This window comes from Lynx rufus, unplaced genomic scaffold (genome assembly GCF_022079265.1).
Source record: "Lynx rufus isolate CCGP_SWC_20201006 ecotype Redwood Valley unplaced genomic scaffold, mLynRuf1.p SCAF_16, whole genome shotgun sequence".
Lineage (NCBI taxonomy): Eukaryota > Metazoa > Chordata > Mammalia > Carnivora > Felidae > Lynx > Lynx rufus.
Window position 1 is genome coordinate 9,565,088 of NW_025814830.1, and position 19,275 is coordinate 9,584,362.

General features: G+C 57.5%; 1 protein-coding gene across 1 annotated transcript; it reads right to left on the reverse strand.

Moving 5' to 3' along the window:
* Nucleotides 1–58: 58 nt before the first annotated feature.
* On the reverse strand, nt 59–18,840 carry BCKDHA (branched chain keto acid dehydrogenase E1 subunit alpha). The gene is made up of 9 exons (XM_047077991.1): nt 18,726–18,840; nt 10,603–10,785; nt 10,410–10,496; nt 6,564–6,672; nt 3,869–4,030; nt 2,045–2,251; nt 1,709–1,850; nt 1,333–1,504; nt 59–602 (listed from the first exon to the last, which is right to left on the reverse strand). The coding sequence occupies exons 1-9, from the start codon at nt 18,831–18,833 to the stop codon at nt 432–434; spliced, it is 1,341 nt and encodes a 446-aa protein (XP_046933947.1). The 5' UTR covers nt 18,834–18,840; the 3' UTR covers nt 59–431.
* Nucleotides 18,841–19,275: the final 435 nt, after the last annotated feature.

Consider the following 19,275-nt stretch of genomic DNA (forward strand, 5'->3'; position numbering starts at 1 on the left):
AAACTAGTCATGCTGGGCTCTCCTCCCACCTCCCAAACTCCAGGAAACAGACCAGCAGTGGCACAGAGCCAAACACAGAGAGTTTATTGGCCACCTGCTGACCACCTCTCACTTTGAGGGAGTGACTTCCACAGGCTGACCCGCCACGCCCACCCCAGAGGGGCTTCTAGTCCTGGAGGCGTCCTGGCCCAGCCCCTGGGAGAAGGCACTGTAACAGGCGAGGAGGGGGCTGACGGAGCCCCCCCCCACCCCCACCCAGGGTAACAGCCTGGAGGAGTGGAGATGGTTGGCTGGAGTCCTGGCCCCAGTATTTCAGAGGGGGCTGGCTGGGGAAGCAGGGTGGCATCCTGCAGCTCCCTGGGCACCCCCCAGAATGGGGCTGCCCCTCGGGGGAGTTGAGGTGGGTGGGGGTGGGCTGGGGCAAGCGGGCCTCACTTCTCGAAGTGGTCCAGGGGGTAGTGCTCGCCGTAGGCCTGGAGGTGCCGGGCCAGGGACTCCTGCTGCTTGCGAAGCTGGGCCGGCATCTCCTGGTACACGTCAGAGAAGAGCAGGTTGGGGTTGGGCTTCGGCTTCCGCTCCGCCTGCTCAAAGGCCTCCATCACCTGTGGAGGGACGTGCGACAGTAGACAGGCAGCCGGCTCCCCACCCCCGACCTGTGGGACCCCACTGAGGGGTCAACCCCCCCTGAGCCGCTGCCTTCCCATCTGGACGACGGAGGAGATGAAGACCCAATAGTGCTAAGAACCAGCAGCCACATCAACATCCCCCAACCCCGGCCTCCCCTCCCCGGCAAGACCAGGCGCTGCACGAAGTACAGGAATCGGTTCAGCCTCTTGGCACAGGCAGAACCAGGCAGCAGGCAGCTCAGAGGGGAGGGAACCGAGGCATGGAGAAGAGGGGGTACGCCACGACAATGTCCTCAGGGCCCGGGCCAGGGTCTGCCCTTACCACTGGGCACACGGCCCTGGCTCCAGACACCCAGGCCGAGGAGGGCGGCACTTGGACCCGAGTGGGACGCTCACAGTGCACATGGATTAAGTCACCTAATCTTAATCACCCTCTGACAGCGACACCCCAGTGTCGCTCTTCAGATAGGAGGGCGTGGAGGGCAGGCATCATACCAAGGACACAGCAGAAACGCATGTGCCCAGGCAGCCTGACGCCACAGGCCACGCTTAGAGACATCCCTGGAGCTGTCCCCAAGTCTCCCAGTTCAATGTCCCCCAAACCCAGCCTCTCCATCCCTCCAGAGTTCTTCACCCAGGCACCACCCCCGAACATCCCCCCGCCCCCCGCACCGGGGCCTGGGTTCCAACAGAGGGGGGTCCCCACCTTCTTGCGGGACTGCTTTCTCCAGGCCTTCTCCTGCTCGTCGTCCCACCAGCCTCGGCCCTGCAGGTAGTGCCGCAGCCGGGAGATGGGGTGGTCCTGCTTGTCCCAGTAATTGACCTCGTCCACCGAGCGGTAGGCCGAGCTGTCGTCACTGGTGCTGTGGTGCCCGATCCTGCCAGCGGGAGGGAGCCCAGGGTCAGGTTGAAGCCTCCTGGTGTGGGTTCAGGAGGGAGGGGGGCGGACTAGGGGAGAAGGGCCGGCACTGGAACAAAGGCAAGGACGGGGAGCCAGTGTGGGTGATGGGGTCATGCTCTGGGGCAGTGACCAGTGCAGGGCAGATGCTGTCAAGGCAGGGAGGAGGACAGGAGGCAGGCACCTGTAGGTCATGGCCTCAATGAGGAAGGGCTGGTTCTCAGCCACCGCCCGCCGCCGGGCCTCCTTGGTGGCGTTGTACACGGCAAACACATCGTTGCCGTCCACGCGGATGGACATGATGCCGTAGCCCGGGCCTCGAGCAGCTGTAGGGACAGAGGCAGGTCAGGCCCCAGGGCTCAGATGAACAGAGTGGGGAGGGGGGAGGAAGGAGAGGGGAGCAAGCAAAACAGCGTCCCTGCGACCACCCTTGTGCCAGACTCCACAGGGAAAGGACTGGGTGGGGCGGGGAGGGGGGGGAGCATGAGAGCAGGTGGGGGCGCAGCTCACAGGCCCATACCGATGCCGTCCCCGCGGTACTGCTCAGAGGTGGGTGTGGAGATGGCATAGCCGTTGTTCCGGCAGAAGAAGATGACCGGGCACTCGAGGGTGGCGGCGAAGTTGAAGCCGGCGTGGGCATCCCCCTCGCTGGCCGCCCCCTCCCCGAAGTAACAGATGACCACTCTGTTGGCGTTGGCACGCTTGGCCGCATAGGCCGCCCCCACCGCTGCAGGGGGAGAGGGGGCTGAGCAGGGGCAGAGCCACACACTCCCCCCACCAGGCTCTGGCCTCTCAGCCGAGGGCTGCCCTGTCCTTCCACTTGGGCGGCCTCCTCTCTGACTCCTAGATGTGCCATTACCCACACCACTGCCACCTTCAAAACACAGCTAGAATCTGACCCCTTCCCACCTGTTCAGGGCAGACGGCCCACCCAGTCACCTCTTGCAGCCTCCCAGCAGCCTCCTCACTGGCGCCCCACCCCACCGCTGGCTCCCACCTGCTCCCCTGGGGCAGCCAGAGGTCAGTTAAAATGTGAACCAGGCTGACATTCCACCCCAGCAACTCTCGCCCTGCCCCCTGCGGCCCCCCCTTCCGCTCCAGGCAAAAGTCAAAGGCCCAGATTCCCCTGGATCTGCACCCTCCCCGCAGCTCCCCAGCCCCTCCAGACCTCTCTTACACCTGCCCCGCAAGCAAGCAGGCCGGCCAGCAGGCACTTGCCTCAAGATCCCACATGGCTCCCTTCCCCCTACCCCCACCGCAGTCTGTGCTGAAATGTCACCTCTGATGCAACCCAGGCCTTCCTCCCTCACACCTACTCCCTCTGGCTTTAGTTGTCCCTGCGGGACTCCTCACCCGATGTACTTCTCGTGCTACTCCTTCATGCTTACTGTTTGTCTCCTTTCCTCTACCCTGGTGTCAGCCCCAGCGGGACTGAGGTTTCTGTCTCTGGCTCACTGTGCCTAGAATGGTGCCCACGTAGCAGAGACTTCCTACGTGTGGCCGCTGGGCAGCTTAACAGTACTCAAATGGAAGGCAAGGGCCAGGGCCCAGCCTTACGGAAACCCTGCCCACCTGGAGGGAACATGCCACCTCCTCTCACAGAGCCACGCTGCCCACTTCCCACTCGCGCTCCTCACACAGAGCACCAGGAGCCAACACATCTGGACGGGTCTGCCAACCAGCCCACTGCTAAGCCCCACCGACACACCAACGCATGTATCTTGGCCACCTCGGAGCAGAGAGCCGCGGCCTAGCCTGGCCCTCGGCCAGACTGTAGGGTCCAGAGGGCAGGGAGTGAGGCTGGGTCCCATGGTCTCTGTGCTGTGTGGGTGCAGGCCTGGCCCCTGAGGGGTCTGCTTCTCAGCTGTCACCTTTGACAAAAGCAACTCAGACCACTCTAGGCACCATGGGCCTCCAGAGTAAGCTTCAGGAGAGTCAGGCTCGGAGGAGTGAGGCAGAGCAGGGCTGGGGTCAAGAACCCAGCTCTGGCGCCACAGATCCACACTCGGAGTCCCTGCTCTTCTCGCTACCTGCCAGACGATGCTTTGGCAGGAAGCTGGTGCCCACTCAGTCACACAGTGTTGTTTGTTGCTGAGCGGACAAACGGGACAGGCACACGTTTGGGGAATCAAGAGGGTGGTGGCCATGCCAGCTCAAACCTGCCAAACCGGAGCCCTCCTCTGAAGACAACCAGATGAAGAGTATCTGGAAAGTCTGCAGCCCGGACCAGCGCTCCGACCCCAGCACCAACCGGAAGGCCGCCCACAAGGGCTGCAGAAGGGCTGGGGCTTGCACAGGGGTCCGACGCTGGTCTGTGCGTACCAGGCCCGGGCCAAGTCCTCACCCTGCGGGATCTGCGTGGCCAGCGGAGAGGAGATGGTGACGAAGTGGCGCTCCTTGCAGCCATAGTGCACGGGCATCTGGCGCCCCTTGCCCAGGTCGCTCGCGTTGCCATAGCACTGGGCCATGAACAGCTCCAGGGGGTAGTCCCGGTACATTAGCACACCTGGCGAGGAGGAGGCCGTGTGAGCCTGCAGGCGGGGTGGGGGGCAGACCGGCCCTTCCTGCCCGGGCTCCTGCTCCCTATAAAGACAGTCAGGGAAATGGACGCAAGCAGGGGAGGCAGAGTCGAATGCTCATGGGGACCAGGCAGGTGAGCGGACAAAAAAGCACAGGCCTGTCCCAAAAGGGAGGCCACTGTTCTGACCATCTGACTACTGCTCAGGGAAGCCAGATGGCCCAGTTCTTCAAAAGAAGGCAAAATCTGGCTTACTTTTATTTTTTTTTTAAGGAGAAACTACCTGATTTTTATGTTTCAACTAATAAAATTACTTGATAAATTGTCATACGAGCCAAATAATACTATTTGTCACACTAGGTCACAACTTCTGAACTAAAGAGCCAATACTCAAACATGTTTATGGCTGTAAAATCCTTTCTTCCAACAAAACCTCACCACCAAACGGAACCGCTCTGGGTGAAGGGGGCCTTGACTGCTAACTCAGAGGACAGGAGCGGGTGGAGATGGCCCTGGGATGAGCAACGACCCACTCTGGCGCCTGAAAAGGGGAATGATTGTCACACCCACACCTGAGGGGCAGCCCTGGGGATCAAGGACCTCCCTGGAAGCACCCAGAACCTGAGCATTACAGAGCAGAGGTGGTACATGCATTTCCGAATCTTCTTCTTTACTGCAGAACCCTTTCTTCCTCTGACAACTTACTGGGGATCACATACCACGGGAGTCACATTTTGTGCAGCGTTAAGCACACCTTCCCCAAATAACTGCCACGTGAATATAATATTTGGTGCCAAGTGCCTTTATTCGGAGCACTTTTCAGACATTAACTTGATCGATCCTCCCGACAACCCTCCGAGGGAAGTGGGGTTATTCTCCCCATTTACAGATGAGGACACTGAGGTAGGCAGAGCTCCCATAACCGGCGGGCTGGAGCGCTAGTATGGCACATGGCTCACACTTCAGCACGGAGCCTGAGGAAGGGCGGCGGGGGGCTTGTCTGTTTATCTGCTAACGGGGAGCCACCGTCGAGACACGGTGACTGTGGCCCGGACAACCAGCTCTGCCAAGTACGCCCCCCAAAATGAGAGTTGGGGTGAGGGTATTTGGGAAGACTTCAGCCTTCACCTTTCACGTAACTGGATGTGGGATTCTGTCACACAACACAAATTCACACCCAGTGTGGCCACGCTGTACCTAAAACAGATCAAAGAGGAGGCGCTCCGCTGAAGCAGAAAAAGGGGGCTGTGTGTGGCGGGGGGCTTCCCCACAGCGTGATCCAGGGTCCACAGTCCACCCCGGGAGCACCCGCAGTCTGGGGCAGGAGCCAGCGGGAAGTGCGAATCCAGATTCCTGGGCCCAGGTGGTTCCGCACCAGGAAACCCCAGGTCCAGTGGCAGTTACTGCGCTAGACGGACACGTGCCGCCTCTGAGATCCTTTTTATGAGCCCGGTGCCACGGTCCGCACACCACACGCACCCTTGGTTTATACCAGACAGCCCTGCGTGGGCAGCACCACGGGGGGCAGCGCCGGGGCGGAGGAGCGAGGGCTGACTCCGGGAGACCCCTGCTCCCCTCCTCAGGAGGCGTGTGGCCTGGGCACGGGGACTCAGCCTCTTCGGCTTCCTACGCCCTGGCACAGACAGGAGACACGGCTGCCGGGGGACTCCTTCCTGCAGTGGGGTCGGGGCAGGTGAAATGAGGTCGAGCCTCCACTGCTTCCCGCACGTGGAACAGCACCTTGGCCTTTAAGACCCCAGTGAGGGTCAGCTATTGTTGTGAGCATCCTCGTTCTCCCCACCTCCAGGTGGGGACTGAGAGAGGCGGGACCGGGTGCAGGTCTGTGTGGCTCCCTCCCCACTGAGCACGCACCCCCTGCCGCTGTCCAGGCGGGACCTTCCTCAGGGGCCTCACCCCGTGAGGGTGCTTCACAACCTCATCTCAGCTCCTTCCGTCCTGTCACTCACTCGCTCAGAAGGGTGCCAGCTCCTGGCTGGCACTTCCAGGCCCTCCCATCTGCTCTGCTCCCTGAAGGACACAGAGCCTGGAGAGGCCAAGAGAGTCCCGTGCCGTGGACAGGGGTCCCTGTGCGTGTCCACCTGTAGCCAGGCCGCCCTCACTGCACACTGCTTGTATCCCTCAGGGCAGGGGTGGCAGTACCGTCATTAACTCCGCGTTGGAGACCAGAAAATGGAGGCTCCCAGAAGAGAAGCAACTTGCCCCAAATCTGCTAGCTGGTAACCAGCAGAGCACGGAGCGGTCGGGAGCACGGGCTCTTCACTACAACACTGCCTGGACTCCAGACAGCCCCACAAACTCCTGCCCCTGGCTTGGCTCATTCCTGCTCAGAAAGCTCTTCCTCCGGCTCCTTAGACCTCCCTGGCATCACGCTGCTCCTGGAAGAGCACACAGGGTAGCTAACGTGGGCCTCGCCTTCCCACCGGGAGGGACTGGGCCTGACTCGCCTCCATGGGGACCACAGACCCAGGGCCCCAGCATCTGCTCCGCAGGGCAGACATACCTGCCTCTCGGTACTGGCCAAACACCAGGTCCGTGCTGTCCAGCGCTGCCGCACTCCCCACATGTGTCCCCTCCTCGCCATAGTTGGTCATGTAGAAGGAGATCCGGCCCTGGGGGTGCAGGAGGGCCCGGAGGCCCGGGCTCAGTTATGCTGGGCAATGACAGGGAACCATCCAGATAACTGACCAACTTCTGGAGACTTCATTAATCACCTCACACTTCCTGGGCCAGGACAGGTCGGAGTTCCTGTCTTCCTGGAGGGACGGCCAGACTGCTTGAAGCCAGAGCAACAGGGCCATGCGACAGGAGGCCAAGCCGGTTGTCTGGCTCACCACAGAGGGGCCTCGGGGTCAAATGCCTGAGCCGAGCAAAGGTGAGGTTTCCAGGCAGAGGGAACAGTAAAGGCCATGAGGCCAGAATGGCTGGGGCAGAAAGTGGGAGGGGGTGGGGACAGACCAACAGGGAGAGGCAGTGCCCAGGACCATAGTGAATGATCCGCATCCTGGACTTTACCCTGAGAACTGTACCCACGGTTCTTCTCAAGGGAGCAACATTTTAGAAAGGTCTCTCTGGCTGCCATGTGGAAAACGGATGGTGGAGACAGGACGGAGTGCAGCCAGCCAGGCCAGAGGGGGCGGTGGCCCGGGAGGGGCAGGGGGCAGGCAGAGGAGCTGCTGGGCGAGCCTTAAGAAGCAGAGTCAGAGTGCCAGGGAGCGACAGACCCTACAGGCTGGCCACACCGATGCCCTGGCCGGCTCCTTTCTCCTGGGCCCCCCAACCCTAGAGCCTGGAAAAGCCAGGCTCCCAATCTCCCCTACAGAGGTGACCACGGGACACAGATCTAGCCAGAGACTTAAGAAGTCTGCTTTTGCTTTCTCGACAAAAGGACCCACGGGAGCTAGAGCCAGGCCTTCTTCCCGCCCTGCACACGGCCATGAGGCCAGACCTGTGGCAGCCGTCTTGCGAAAATGAGGCAATAAGTGCAGAATGAAAGCCAACTCGCCCACGATGGGGGAGCAGAAAGGTAGGAAGTCTGGCTTCCTGACACGGTGCTGAGCAGCAGAATGGATTTCTAGGGTAAATGAGACAGGAGAAAGTGCTGGCGGGGTGGAGAGAAAGGAGCAGGGATGAGATGCAGGTCTCTGGTTTGGGCAAATGGTGGGTGGCGGCAACCTCCACCGAGAAATGGCCTGAGGGAGGAAGAAGCCGAGGTCATGTCTGGACAGGCTGAATTTGGTGTGGGACATCCCAGGCAAGAAGCCAAGTAGATCTGGGGCTACGAGGTAGAGTCTGGCTGGCGATCTGGGGCACCCCTGGCACACAGACAGAACTGAGCTCCCCAGGACCACGTGTAAAGTGAAAGAGCTCACGCCGGGACGCGAGGGACGGCCACCGCCCAGTCCTCATGCGTTCTGCAGGCCTGGCTTCCTGTCATGGCGGGAGAATAGATGAATAGTGCTACTGCTTTCTTCTAAGTGGGGAGCCAATTAAAAGTTAATGGGCCTCCCAGAGCCAAGTGGGCAGATGCTGGGTGCTGAAGGCCTGGGAGGGCTGTCAAGGGTGGTGTGGGGAGGAGCCTGCGCACCCTCCCATCCAGGAAAACAGGGCCTGGCGAGTGGCAGAGGTCGCTGGTTGCCTACCCAGTATCCTATCCCTCTTCCTGTTTGTTAACAGAGATCTCATTCCACAGGCAGCAACCACCCAGATGAAGAGACCACAGTGTGGCCTCCTTGCAGCTGAGAGCAACCTATGCAGTGTCAGATGCTACTGGGTGGGGCTGCCTGCAAAGTTCTAGAAAGGTGGGTATGGGAAGACAGCTGAGATACGCCACGTCTGACCTGTCACTTTCCTTCCACTTCCTGCCTAGAACGAGGTGGGATGGAGGGAGCTCCAGTGGCTACTTGGATCATGAAGGGCCCTAGAAGCCAAAGCTGGGTATCCAGTGACATCATGGTGCCACCATACCAGCCCCAGACCACCTGTTTTTAGACTTCTTTGATGCAAGATGGAAAACCTAGCAATCTGTGTAAACTACTGCATTTGTTTTTGTTGGGACTGGGGTGGGAGGGGCCTGGGGAGGTCTGGTACTTACAGCTCAACGGAAGCCTAGCTAGCACAAGCTGAGCCTTGACGGGTGAGTTGATCTTACTGAGGCCTCCTCTGTGGCAGTCAATGGCCAAGGGGCTTTATGCGCTGGGCCTCACAGAAGTGAGGATTGATAGCCCCAACCTCGCCATCCCCCCTTTTTAATATACTGAAGAAACTAAGGCAAAGACAAGAAAAATCTCCTGCCCAAAGTCACACCTCTGATTGGACCCACATCCACTGGATTCCAAAGCCCCTGTTTATGTAGCCCACACAGGCATGAAGGGACCCAGGCACGTTGAGGCAGGGGAGGGATGGCCTGGCCCGGCGGTAAGGCTGTGGAGAGGGGAGCAGAGAGGGAGCGAGGCCACAGTGGAACAGGAAGGGCCAGACCTGACCCTGTGGGCTGGGGGAGCCCAGGGAAATTTCTGGGCAGGTTTCAGGGCAAAGGTACTTACTACCCTGCCTTGGAGAACCCATACCCAGTGCCCTGTGAGTGGGAGAGTGGGAGAGTCTGCTCGGTCCTGTCCTACAGAACAGTGGGCCTTATGCTTTAGTCCACAGGGGGATGGCCTGGGGGCTTAACATAAATGCAGGCTCTCAAGCCCACCCCTACCCCTGACCCAGCACAAAGGCCCACCACCCACCATTCTTCTCCCCCTTTCCAACAGGAACCCCAGAGCCCTGGGAAGGACGGATTCCACTGCTCTCTTCACTTGGTTCCTGGGGATGAGAGCATGGTCCTCCTGGCTGGGGACTGGTTGAAGGCAGGGTCTGTGACCAAAGCCCGGACAGTGAGCATAGGCCCTGGACTTTTGCTGGAACATTAGGAAGCAGACACTCTCTTTCCACTGCTCAGCAGAGAGGATAATCATTGTGAGGCTGACAGGGTTATGATAAACAGGGTTATGATATACGATAAAGCTAATATTTACTGAGTGCTGGCTGAACGTCAGTTTCACTCTTTTTAAGGCCATCACATGTGCCACTGTCAATCCTTAAGCCAATGGCATGAAGTAAGTACAGACGAGAAAACTGAAGACCTGACAGATTAAGCAACTTTCCCAGGGCCGCAGAGCCACAGAGTGACAGAATGAAGACGTTGGTTGCACAGTCCTGCTCCAGAGCCCACCCCCTGATCCCTTCTCTGCCACTTCTCCTCAAGCCTAAACCTTCAGAAACGACTGCTGCCTAATAATGAAGGAAGCCAGGGTGAAAGAGAGTAGAAAAGACACTGGGAGAAAAGAAATGGGTCTGAGAACATCGAGGCCCCTGGATCCAGCTGTGCCTGAAACCAGACCTTCTGAACTTGGAAATTATTTGAGTCAATAAATTGCCTCTTTGTTAACACCGCTTTGATTGGGTCTCTGCCCACTGACACAAACACTGCTGAGGCTCACGGCACATCTGACACAGGCAAACCAGGAAGCACAGAGGGTCACCCTGTTTCTCAGGGCTGTGAGCTCCCAAGGGGAAGGCCCATCAGGTACTCTCTGCCTGTACTCTCTTGGCACAGCCAGGCCACCAGCCAGGTGCACAGGAGATATTTTTAGTGATCTGGTCCATCCTTCTGCCCGTGGGCAGTACCCTTCCCACACTCTCCCTCCAGAACACCAAGAGAGAACTCCAACAACTTTAAGGACTCCAAGACAAAGGATCTCCATTCTACCCTCTCCTCCTTGGGAGTTATCTTCTGGCCCGAACACAGGCAGGGCGACCTCAGGTAATTCCAAGCCTCCCTCCCCAGCCTGTCTCCACGCACCTGCCGCTGGGACTCGTAGAGGATGCGGTCCATGGTGTTGAGCAGAGTCATGCTCTTGTAGAACTTGAGCACCGTCTCCTGGGGCAGCTGCAGGTGGAGGCACAGACAGATGTAGGCCAGGTGGGACCAGAGAGGAGATGGACAAGGGGCCTGGGTGTGGGAGGCACAGGGTGGGAAGGAGGGGGCCTCTCACGTGGGGATCCTCGCTGGGGTTGATGATCTGGCCCTGCCGGTCCATGACGCGATAGACGGGGATCCCAGAGATGACATTGGGCTGGATGAATTCTAGCTTGTCTACAAACTCCGCCGAGGCCCCGGGGAACTGGGGCTTGTCATCCAGGGATGGAAAGTGCTGCTGCTCCTGCCTCTGGGGGTGCTGGGGAGAGAGGAGGGTGAGGGTGAGGGTGAGGGTGGGGAGACCCATGTCAGGAGCAGCAGAGGTTCCCCTGGCTCAACCTCATAGAGGCAGGCAGTATGGGCAGGCCCCAGAGGACCCTGGGGCCTGATGCACAGGGTACAGATCCCAGCTCTGCCACTTTCTCGATGTATGACCTTGGGCAAGTTACTAGAACTTCTTTATGTCTCAGTTCCTCATCTGTAAAACTGGGGCGAAAATAACATCTAACCCACAGGGTAGTTGTAAACACTAAATGGTCCAATAAAGTAGCCGGCAGATCAAGAACTGGCAGCTGTTACATCAGAGGCCCAGACGCTTCACCCTGGCATTCAAGGCCTCCCCAGTCTGGCCAGATATACCCTCTCTCAATCTCCCACCGCCATCGCAGGCATCGCAGGCACACCCTCCCCCAGCACCCTTGAATCAGCCAGACAGGCTCTTCGCTGACCCTGTACAAGCAGGCAGCCACCCAGAATTGAGTAAGTCTGTGAGCTCTGAAGTGTCAGCCTGCCTGGGTTCAAACCCTTTGCTGGGCGACCACAGGAAAGCGACTTCCCTTTTGCACCTCTCTCCCTTTCCATCTGTAAAAGGGAGGCGACCTCACAGACATGTCATGAGGCTCAGGTGAGATCATGCACATGAAACAGTACTTGCACACTTGTAAGTCGTACAGCAAACACTCAGACAAGTATGGATTATCACTTCGACCACCACATGACTACACTTGGCTCTTTACTAGAATGTCTCCCCACCCCCGCTGCCCGCCAACTTCCATGCTTCAGTGGCCTCTCCATTCCAGTCCTAACCCCCACCCTCCAGGCCCAGACTGACTCATTCAACAAATATTTGAGCACCTGCTTTGTTCCAAGCCCTGTACTAGGTTTGGGGGACCTTAGAGAAGTCAGACATCTGTCACTGCTGCCCAGCAGGGAAGACAGCTGCTGAACAAGTACAGCTGAGGCTGAGTCGTATTCGCCCAGGAGAAGCCTTGAGTGCGGCAGAATGGAAAGGAGCCAGGCTTCTCTGAGGAAGCAGCATGAAAGCAGGAGAGCTGGAGGACAGCTAGGAGTCAGGGCAAGAGCACCAGAGGCCGGGGGCACAGAACACGCAAAAGGCAGGACGTGAGGGATGGCCTGTCACTTGCGTGTCGCTTGCGGAACCTAGAAGGAGTTCAGAGTGGCTGGTGGGGGGCGTACCACCTCCTCAGCGGGCTGGGAAAGGCCTGGAAAAGGCCATGAGAAGCCTCAGGCACTGCAGGGTGAGAGCCCACCCCACTTCTCAGCTCTGGAGCTGGGCAGCCGTGAACTGGTCTCTCGTCTTGGTGCTGCTCCCCTTTTTTTTTTTTTTTAATTTTTTTTTTCAACGTTTATTTATTTTTGGGACAGAGAGAGACAGAGCATGAACGGGGGAGGGGCAGAGAGAGAGGGAGACACAGAATCGGAAGCAGGCTCCAGGCTCTGAGCCATCAGCCCAGAGCCTGACGCGGGACTCGAACCCACAGACCGCGAGATCGAGATCGTGACCTGAGCTGAAGTCGGACGCTTAACCGACTGCGCCACCCAGGCGCCCCATGTGCTGCTCCCCTTTACCAAGCACCTGCGGGCTGCCAGCTGAGCTCTGTGCCCACAATCTCACTGAGCCCTCAGCGCATGTCTGAGGCAGAGACGCTCTGCTGTGGCCCTTGAGGACTAAGGAAGCGGAGATACTGAAGGAGGTAAAATCACCTGCACCAGAGCTAAAAGTGGGTAAGTCGAGACCGGGCTTCCATCCCAGGCGGGGCAGGCATTCAGACCCCCAAGCCACGCTCCTAACCCAACAGCCACAGCTGACCCGGTTTCCACCATCTACAGCTCACTTCCCGTGACCGCTAGCGATTGTGGCTTCACCTCCAAGAGGAGCCAGACAAGAATGACCCAGTTTGCCATGCGCTGGATCTCACACGTGTGCACCCAAGTGTGTCCCCCACTCCTCCTCCTCTAATTGCGGAGAAGCATCCAAGGATCCAGCGGGGGAGCGTGAGCACCAGTGCATTTATCTGCATTTATGGTTGTGAGGAAATAGAGGAAATTACACTCTCAACGGCAGGGCAGGTCCAGGCCTGCCAACAGCATGGCAGACTTCCCCTCCGCTCGCAGGGGAAGCAGCTGAGCGCTTGCAGCCCGGGCGTCCCCCTGCTGAGCACCCAAGGCCGGACCTCTCCGTCCACCCAGAGGATCAACTGTCTGCCTCCCACACAAATCACAAACTCCCGGAGGGCGGGGAGCGTGTCTGGGTTGGTTTACACAGCAGGCACTCAACAGGCCATTATTGAAGGGACGGATGAATGAGCGGTTACGTTCACGGGCTTTGGAGGCTGACCGACCTGGGTGCCAGTATCTTAGCTTGCCCAGTGGCTCTACGCAAAACACACTGTCCCTGCGAGGTTCCTCATCTGTAAGAAGGCTGCATGGGGCTGTTGTGAAAAGTTCCTGAGATGAGACACACAAAGGGCTCAGCACAGGCCTGGGACACATTATGAGCTTGGTAGAAAGGGAAAAAACCCAAATCTGACAGGTAGGAAACGGGGAACACAAAGTGGCCGGCACTTTGGGAAGAGCTGGAGCGAAGGATGGGCAGCACCGCGAACAGGACCATAGCAGCAGACAGACCACAGAAGAGGAGGGCTTTAGGTGAGGGGCCCACAGGGGGCAGAGGACAGGGTTACAGGCTGAGAACAGACTGGGCTGTTAGGACAGGACTCTGCCTGCCTCCAGAGGCTGGAGAGCCGCCATCAGGGCACCCCGGCGCACCCCCACTCTGGACTGGGGCCTTGCGGGCTTGGGGGAGGGGGACCTTCCTTCCTGGGCCCGAGGAGATGCTGGAGTACCTACCCCAGGGTTACTGAGCTGACTGGGTGAGAGGCCAGCCACAAGGAAATGCAATCCATGGGAGGGGTGGTAAAACGCCAAAGGAAGGATGTGACTCCACCTACTTTTTCCTCAGATTTTGGCGGGGGCAGGGGTGGGTTTGTGCCGGTGGCCAGTAACTGACAATGGCAGAGGCTACCAAGCCTTGCTGCCACATCCCCTCCCACCACACTGGAAACAGGCCAGCTCTGGGTGGTCCGGTCTGCCCTGCAGGTACTGGGGTGCCCCCATGGAGCCACTCCCTCTGGCACCAAGGCTAAGGTTAAGACTCCCAGGGGCGCCTGGGTGGCGCAGTCGGTTAAGCGTCCGACTTCAGCCAGGTCACGATCTCCCGGTCCGGGAGTTCGAGCCCCGCATCAGGCTCTGGGCTGATGGCTCAGAGCCTGGAGCCTGTTTCTGATTCCGTGTCTCCCTCTCTCTCTGCCCCTCCCCCGTTCATGCTCTGTCTCTCTCTGTCCCAAAAATAAATAAACGTTGAAAAAAAAAAATTAAAAAAAAAAAGACTCCCAGCGGAGTAGACTGCTGCCTCCTGGCTGTGTACCTAAAGCTCCCTGAGCCTGTTTCCTCTTCCATGAACAGTGGGATGAGTAACTATCTCAAGGGTCACCAGGAGGATTAAACGAGTCAATGTGTGCGGAGTGTTCAGCCCAGTGCCCGGCACATAACAAACACTCAGCAATCACGAGCAGCTAACAAGCATATCTGATGATCGCTATTGTCCAGCAGGTAGCTACCAAATAGTCCACGCGGGGCCCTGTACAGGCTGGAGATGAGAGAGTGAGATGGGTGACAACACTGAACACACAGGTGACAACTGGGGGCAGGACAGACTGGTGGTCAGCCACACGGCAGGGTAGCATGAGGGCCTCTCTCCCTTTCCAGCGGCGTCACCTTGGCTCCCTGAACCTGCGTCCCCTTGTGGAAATGACAAGAATTACTACCACAGGTCTGGGGTGACATGGGTACAGAGCACCCGCTATGGCTCTAGGGGGGAACTTTTGCTACCAGCATCAGAGGGCACATGAGGAAAAGCTTTCTGGAGAAGGGGAGTCACGCCAACCTGCTGGACCAGCAGGGGTGAGCCAGGCAGAGGCTAGGGGGAGGAAGGTGTCAGTCCCCGGGAACTACCAAGGCTGAGGCAAGAGGGGAGAGCCTGGCAGTGTGGGACCCTGGGGACCAGTAAGGCTGCAGCACGTTAATAACAGTAACTCGTTAGTAACAACAGCTAAGTCGGGGCCACGCAAAACACTTCCTGGTGCCTATATGCTCTCCGCACCACCCGGTGAGGCAGGCACTATTGTCTCACCTCAGTACAACAGGGGTGGCCCTGAGGCTCAGGGGGGTTCAGTGACTCGTCTAAGGGCAGGGAGATCGTGAGGGGTGATGTCAGCATGCGAAGCCAGCCAGCCTGACTACAGCTGCCTGAGGAGGCTGGAGAGAAAGGTGGGGTCCAGCCGTGGAAGGTTTTGTGGATGGTGCCGGTTAACCGAGTCCTCTGTATCGAGGGTAGCCAGGGCCCCCCCAAACCCAGGGGCTTTAGCAGCACTATGCCCCCCGAGGCACTGCAAGTGGAAGGCCCTGAGGGAGGCCATCCTTTCCTGACCATACCAGATTTACTGTCCCTGGAGAAAAATTACAGCCCCCATTTCCTGAGACCTTACTGAGTGCTTGGGAAATGTGGTAACTGCTTCCTAGGAACCACTTCCTTTCACCTTCCCATCTCTCTGAGGGAAGTACTGCCGCTGCCCCATTTTACAGATGGACACTGGTGTTGGGGCCAGGAAAGCTTCTCCGAGGAAGGGGCCTGTCAGCCGACATCGAAGGACCATCGTCCTACAAAGGCCTTCAGGTGGAAGGAGCTCATCCACAGGAGGGAAAAAGGGCCAGTGGGGCTGAGGCGCAGGGAGGGAAGGGCACGGGGGGCTGAGGCTGGCGCCTCCACACCAGCACCTCACCAGACCCAAGGGCCCCAGGCAGAAGCTGGGGACACGTGCCAAGACCAGATGGAGCAGGATACTGCAAGACTTAAACCGAAGCCCAATCGCTTCTCCGGGCAGCCTGGTACTGTGAGGAGAAACGGGGCTTTAGAGTCCTGAACTCCAAGTTCAGACCTCACCCCGTGAGCCTCAGTTTCCCCACTCATGTCAGGAGAAAACTACCAATACCTTGGCATGTGACTGTATTACGTATAATAACGGTTTGGTAGTGTAAACCACGAAGGGCTTCCTGATGTGGAAAAAGAATCCGGGGAGGGGGGTGGAGCTCAAGACACCAGCCAAGAAGGAGATGGACCCATACGGTCAGAAGACCAGTAATGACCATCTCCATTCATGCCTCAACACACACGGGGCACCGCCACTTGGGAGATATTGCACAGGGCACTAGAGCACTGGAGTCCCCAACAGGCTGCCCCCGGACAGCGGGGTCAGAGAAACAACATCCCTGGCAATTCACAGAGACTGAGCTCGAGGTGCCCCCTGACTTCCAAGAGTAGAGACTCCAGTCACCCCACTTGCTATGCTCAGAGAAGTGAAATGACTTGGACAGGGTCCCACTTGCTTCTTGGGGTGGTGGCTGAGAAACCAACTCAGAACTCCCTGACAATTAAGTTGCCTCTCTCCTCTTTTCCCTGAGCACTAAAACACCGGCTGTCAACTGCAGGGGGAAGGGAGGGAGAATCAGGCAGACACCTCCCGAGCAACGGGGTGTTCAGTCAAGAACATGGTGAAAGGAGAGGCAAGAAGGCAGAGATGGAAGTCAGGCAGCCCCAGCCTTTCTCCGAACCCAGGCTGCCCCACGACCCATCCATCCACTACAACACAGCCTTTCAACCTTCCCCCAAACCACTATCCCTGGGATCTGCCTTGATCCGCAAAGACTGCACCACCCAAGATGGCAGCCACCAGCCACGTGTGGCTATTTAGACTGATGAAAATTAAATGAAAACTTCAGTTCCTGAGCCACACTAACCACATTCTGAGTGCTCAGTAGCCATGTGTAGTCAGCAGCTACTGTACTGGACAGCACAGATCTAGAACACGGTCATCATCGCAAAATGTTCTAGTGGACAGCTCCGGGTCTACAATTTTCCTTAACTAAATGCTCCTACTCCTTCCCTCCACTCAAAAAAGGCTCCTTTTTATTTTTAGGAAGAAAAAAAAAAAGCAAGTGGGAGAAATAAAAGTGGGGGAGAACAAACAGGAACTCTAAAAGCGTCCGACTCTTGGTTTCCACTCAGGTCACGATATCACGGTTTGTGGGTTCGAGCCCCGCATCAGGCTCCACACTGACGGTATGGGAGCCTGTCTGGGTTTCTCGCTCTCCCGCTCTGCCCCTCTCCTGCTCCCACTCTCTCTCTCAAAATGAAAATAAACTTAAAAAAAAAAAAAAGTAGGTACTCTGAAAGAGCTGCTCCAAAAAAATCCCCCATCCTATTATACCCCCACAAAATAAAGAAGGGGAGTCAAGAGAGAAAGGTAGCAGGGAGACTGAACCTGGAAGGAAGATTTAATCAGCCATAAATGACCTTTCCCTACTTTCTGCCCCAATCCTCCCCACTGCCAGCCAATGGACTATTTGGACTGAGATCAGCCCTGCAGATCTGATTGCTCAGGAAAAAAAAAAAAAAAAAAAAAAAAAAGGCCACAAAGAATAGCCCAAAGGCAGGAGGCTGCCCCACCCCCAGCCTGCTCCAGCAGCCCTTTCAGAATTACCTGCTTCAAGTGACTCCATTTCCAGTCTATGTCCCCTCCCTCACCCCTGGCCCATCCTCTTCACCCTCCTCCTACCTGAAGGGTCTTCCCACAGATTTTATCTTCCTTTAGAAACTAAAGGATTAGGGATCAGGGGGTCAGACCCAACCCCACAAGATCTTGATAGATTTCCCTCCAAGGGCCCTCACCAACCCAGGTCCTGCCAAGGTCACCTCCTTTCTTCTCCTGGTCGCCAAGGTCAGTTTCTGTCCCTTCCCTCCACCCTCACTTTCCACAGTGACCAACATTGCTATTGCCCTTATCAAATACCAGGTCCAGGTCTTAGCACTTGACACATTTGATTTTTACTACAACCCTATGAGGTGGTCACTGTTAGCATTTTAGAAAGGGGGAAATGCATCCCCTTGGAGAGATCCAGAGGAGCAGTCTTTTGCCCAAGACCACACAGCTGGAAAGCTGTGACTAGGAATATGAACTCACTTTCTGAAACATTACTCTATCTGTGAAATTTTAGTGCATGGCTCTTCCGCAGCCCAATGCCTCTCTCCCTCTAAACGGGCTTCCAGCTAGATCTCTGCTGTGTGAACTTACTGTCAGCAGCATCAACCCAAAGGGATTCTAACCCTTTTGAAAAGAATTGAGGCATTTCTCAACTGCGACTCAGTTGGGCAAGGGGGTGTCCTGTCTGGACCTCTCTCCCTCCTCTTCTCCCTTAGTTAATCCGGCAAAATTTTATTGATTGCCTGGTCTCCTGTGTTGAGTGACAAAAACGGACAAGGTTCCTGTTCTGGCATTAGATCAAGGACACAGGATCAAAAGACTTTGTTACGCAATTCATTCTAAAATCAGAACAGTAGTAAAGGAATAGGGAAATGAAGAGAACTATAAAAGCCCGCGCTGGGGGACCTGATCTCTTTCCTCCTTTAGGAAGGGGGAAGGGGGATCCTTACCGAGAAGAAAGTGTCTTCCTCGGGCAGTTTCACTCTCTAATGCCTGCGAAGAAACGTCTCGCCTTCCTCCCGTGCCCCTCCAAGCGGCCTCCGGTGGGGATGGGTGGCAACTAATGAGGAACCCACTCCCTCTCTCCAAGTTGTCTCCCTTCCTCGGGGCCCACAATGGAGCTGCCTCGCTATTCCTCTCCTGAGGAAGTTGTTCCCGAGTGTCCTCTCCGAGTAGTTCCAGACCTTTTCCATTCTGTGACAGCCCTTCCTTCGCTCCCTGCACAGACCTGACACCCTAAAATCGGCGTTGACATCCCTACTCTCACTTGGGGAAAGCTCCCAGTGCCCCGGGAACTCACATATCTAGCCAGCCCCCGAGCACCAAGCCGCCGCAGGAGCAGGACGCCAGCCTGGCCCAAGCCTCGACCTGAGCCCCGGAGCTTCGCCGCAGCAGCCGCCACCGCCATCTTCGCTAACAACTCCTCAGCGATCCGCCCCTCTCCCCTCTTAGACTGAGGCTGCCCCTTTATGAACCTGATTCAAATGTTAGCCCCATCCTCCCAAGAAGCCACAACCTACTAGTTCTTCGGCCTCCTGGACACGGGTATGAGTGGACAAAACAATCTAGCTTGCCAAAAGTACTCTTATAGCCTCATCTTAGTTTTTTATGTAACAGGCAAAGAAGAGGGCAACCTGACCAGAGCCTCAGGCCTTTAGGGCCCGGGGGCCTCGGGTAGGACGAGCCCAGGCCAAGGCCCGCCCGCTCTTCTCTAATCTCCAATGGATTTCCAGGATTTGCGAGGCGGGAGTGGGAGGGGCCAGATTGTTAGTAAACGCGGAGACACGTGCGGGCGCGACTCCCGGCGCCCGGGATAGGCGCGTGCGCACTGGATACGCAGCCTGTACGCA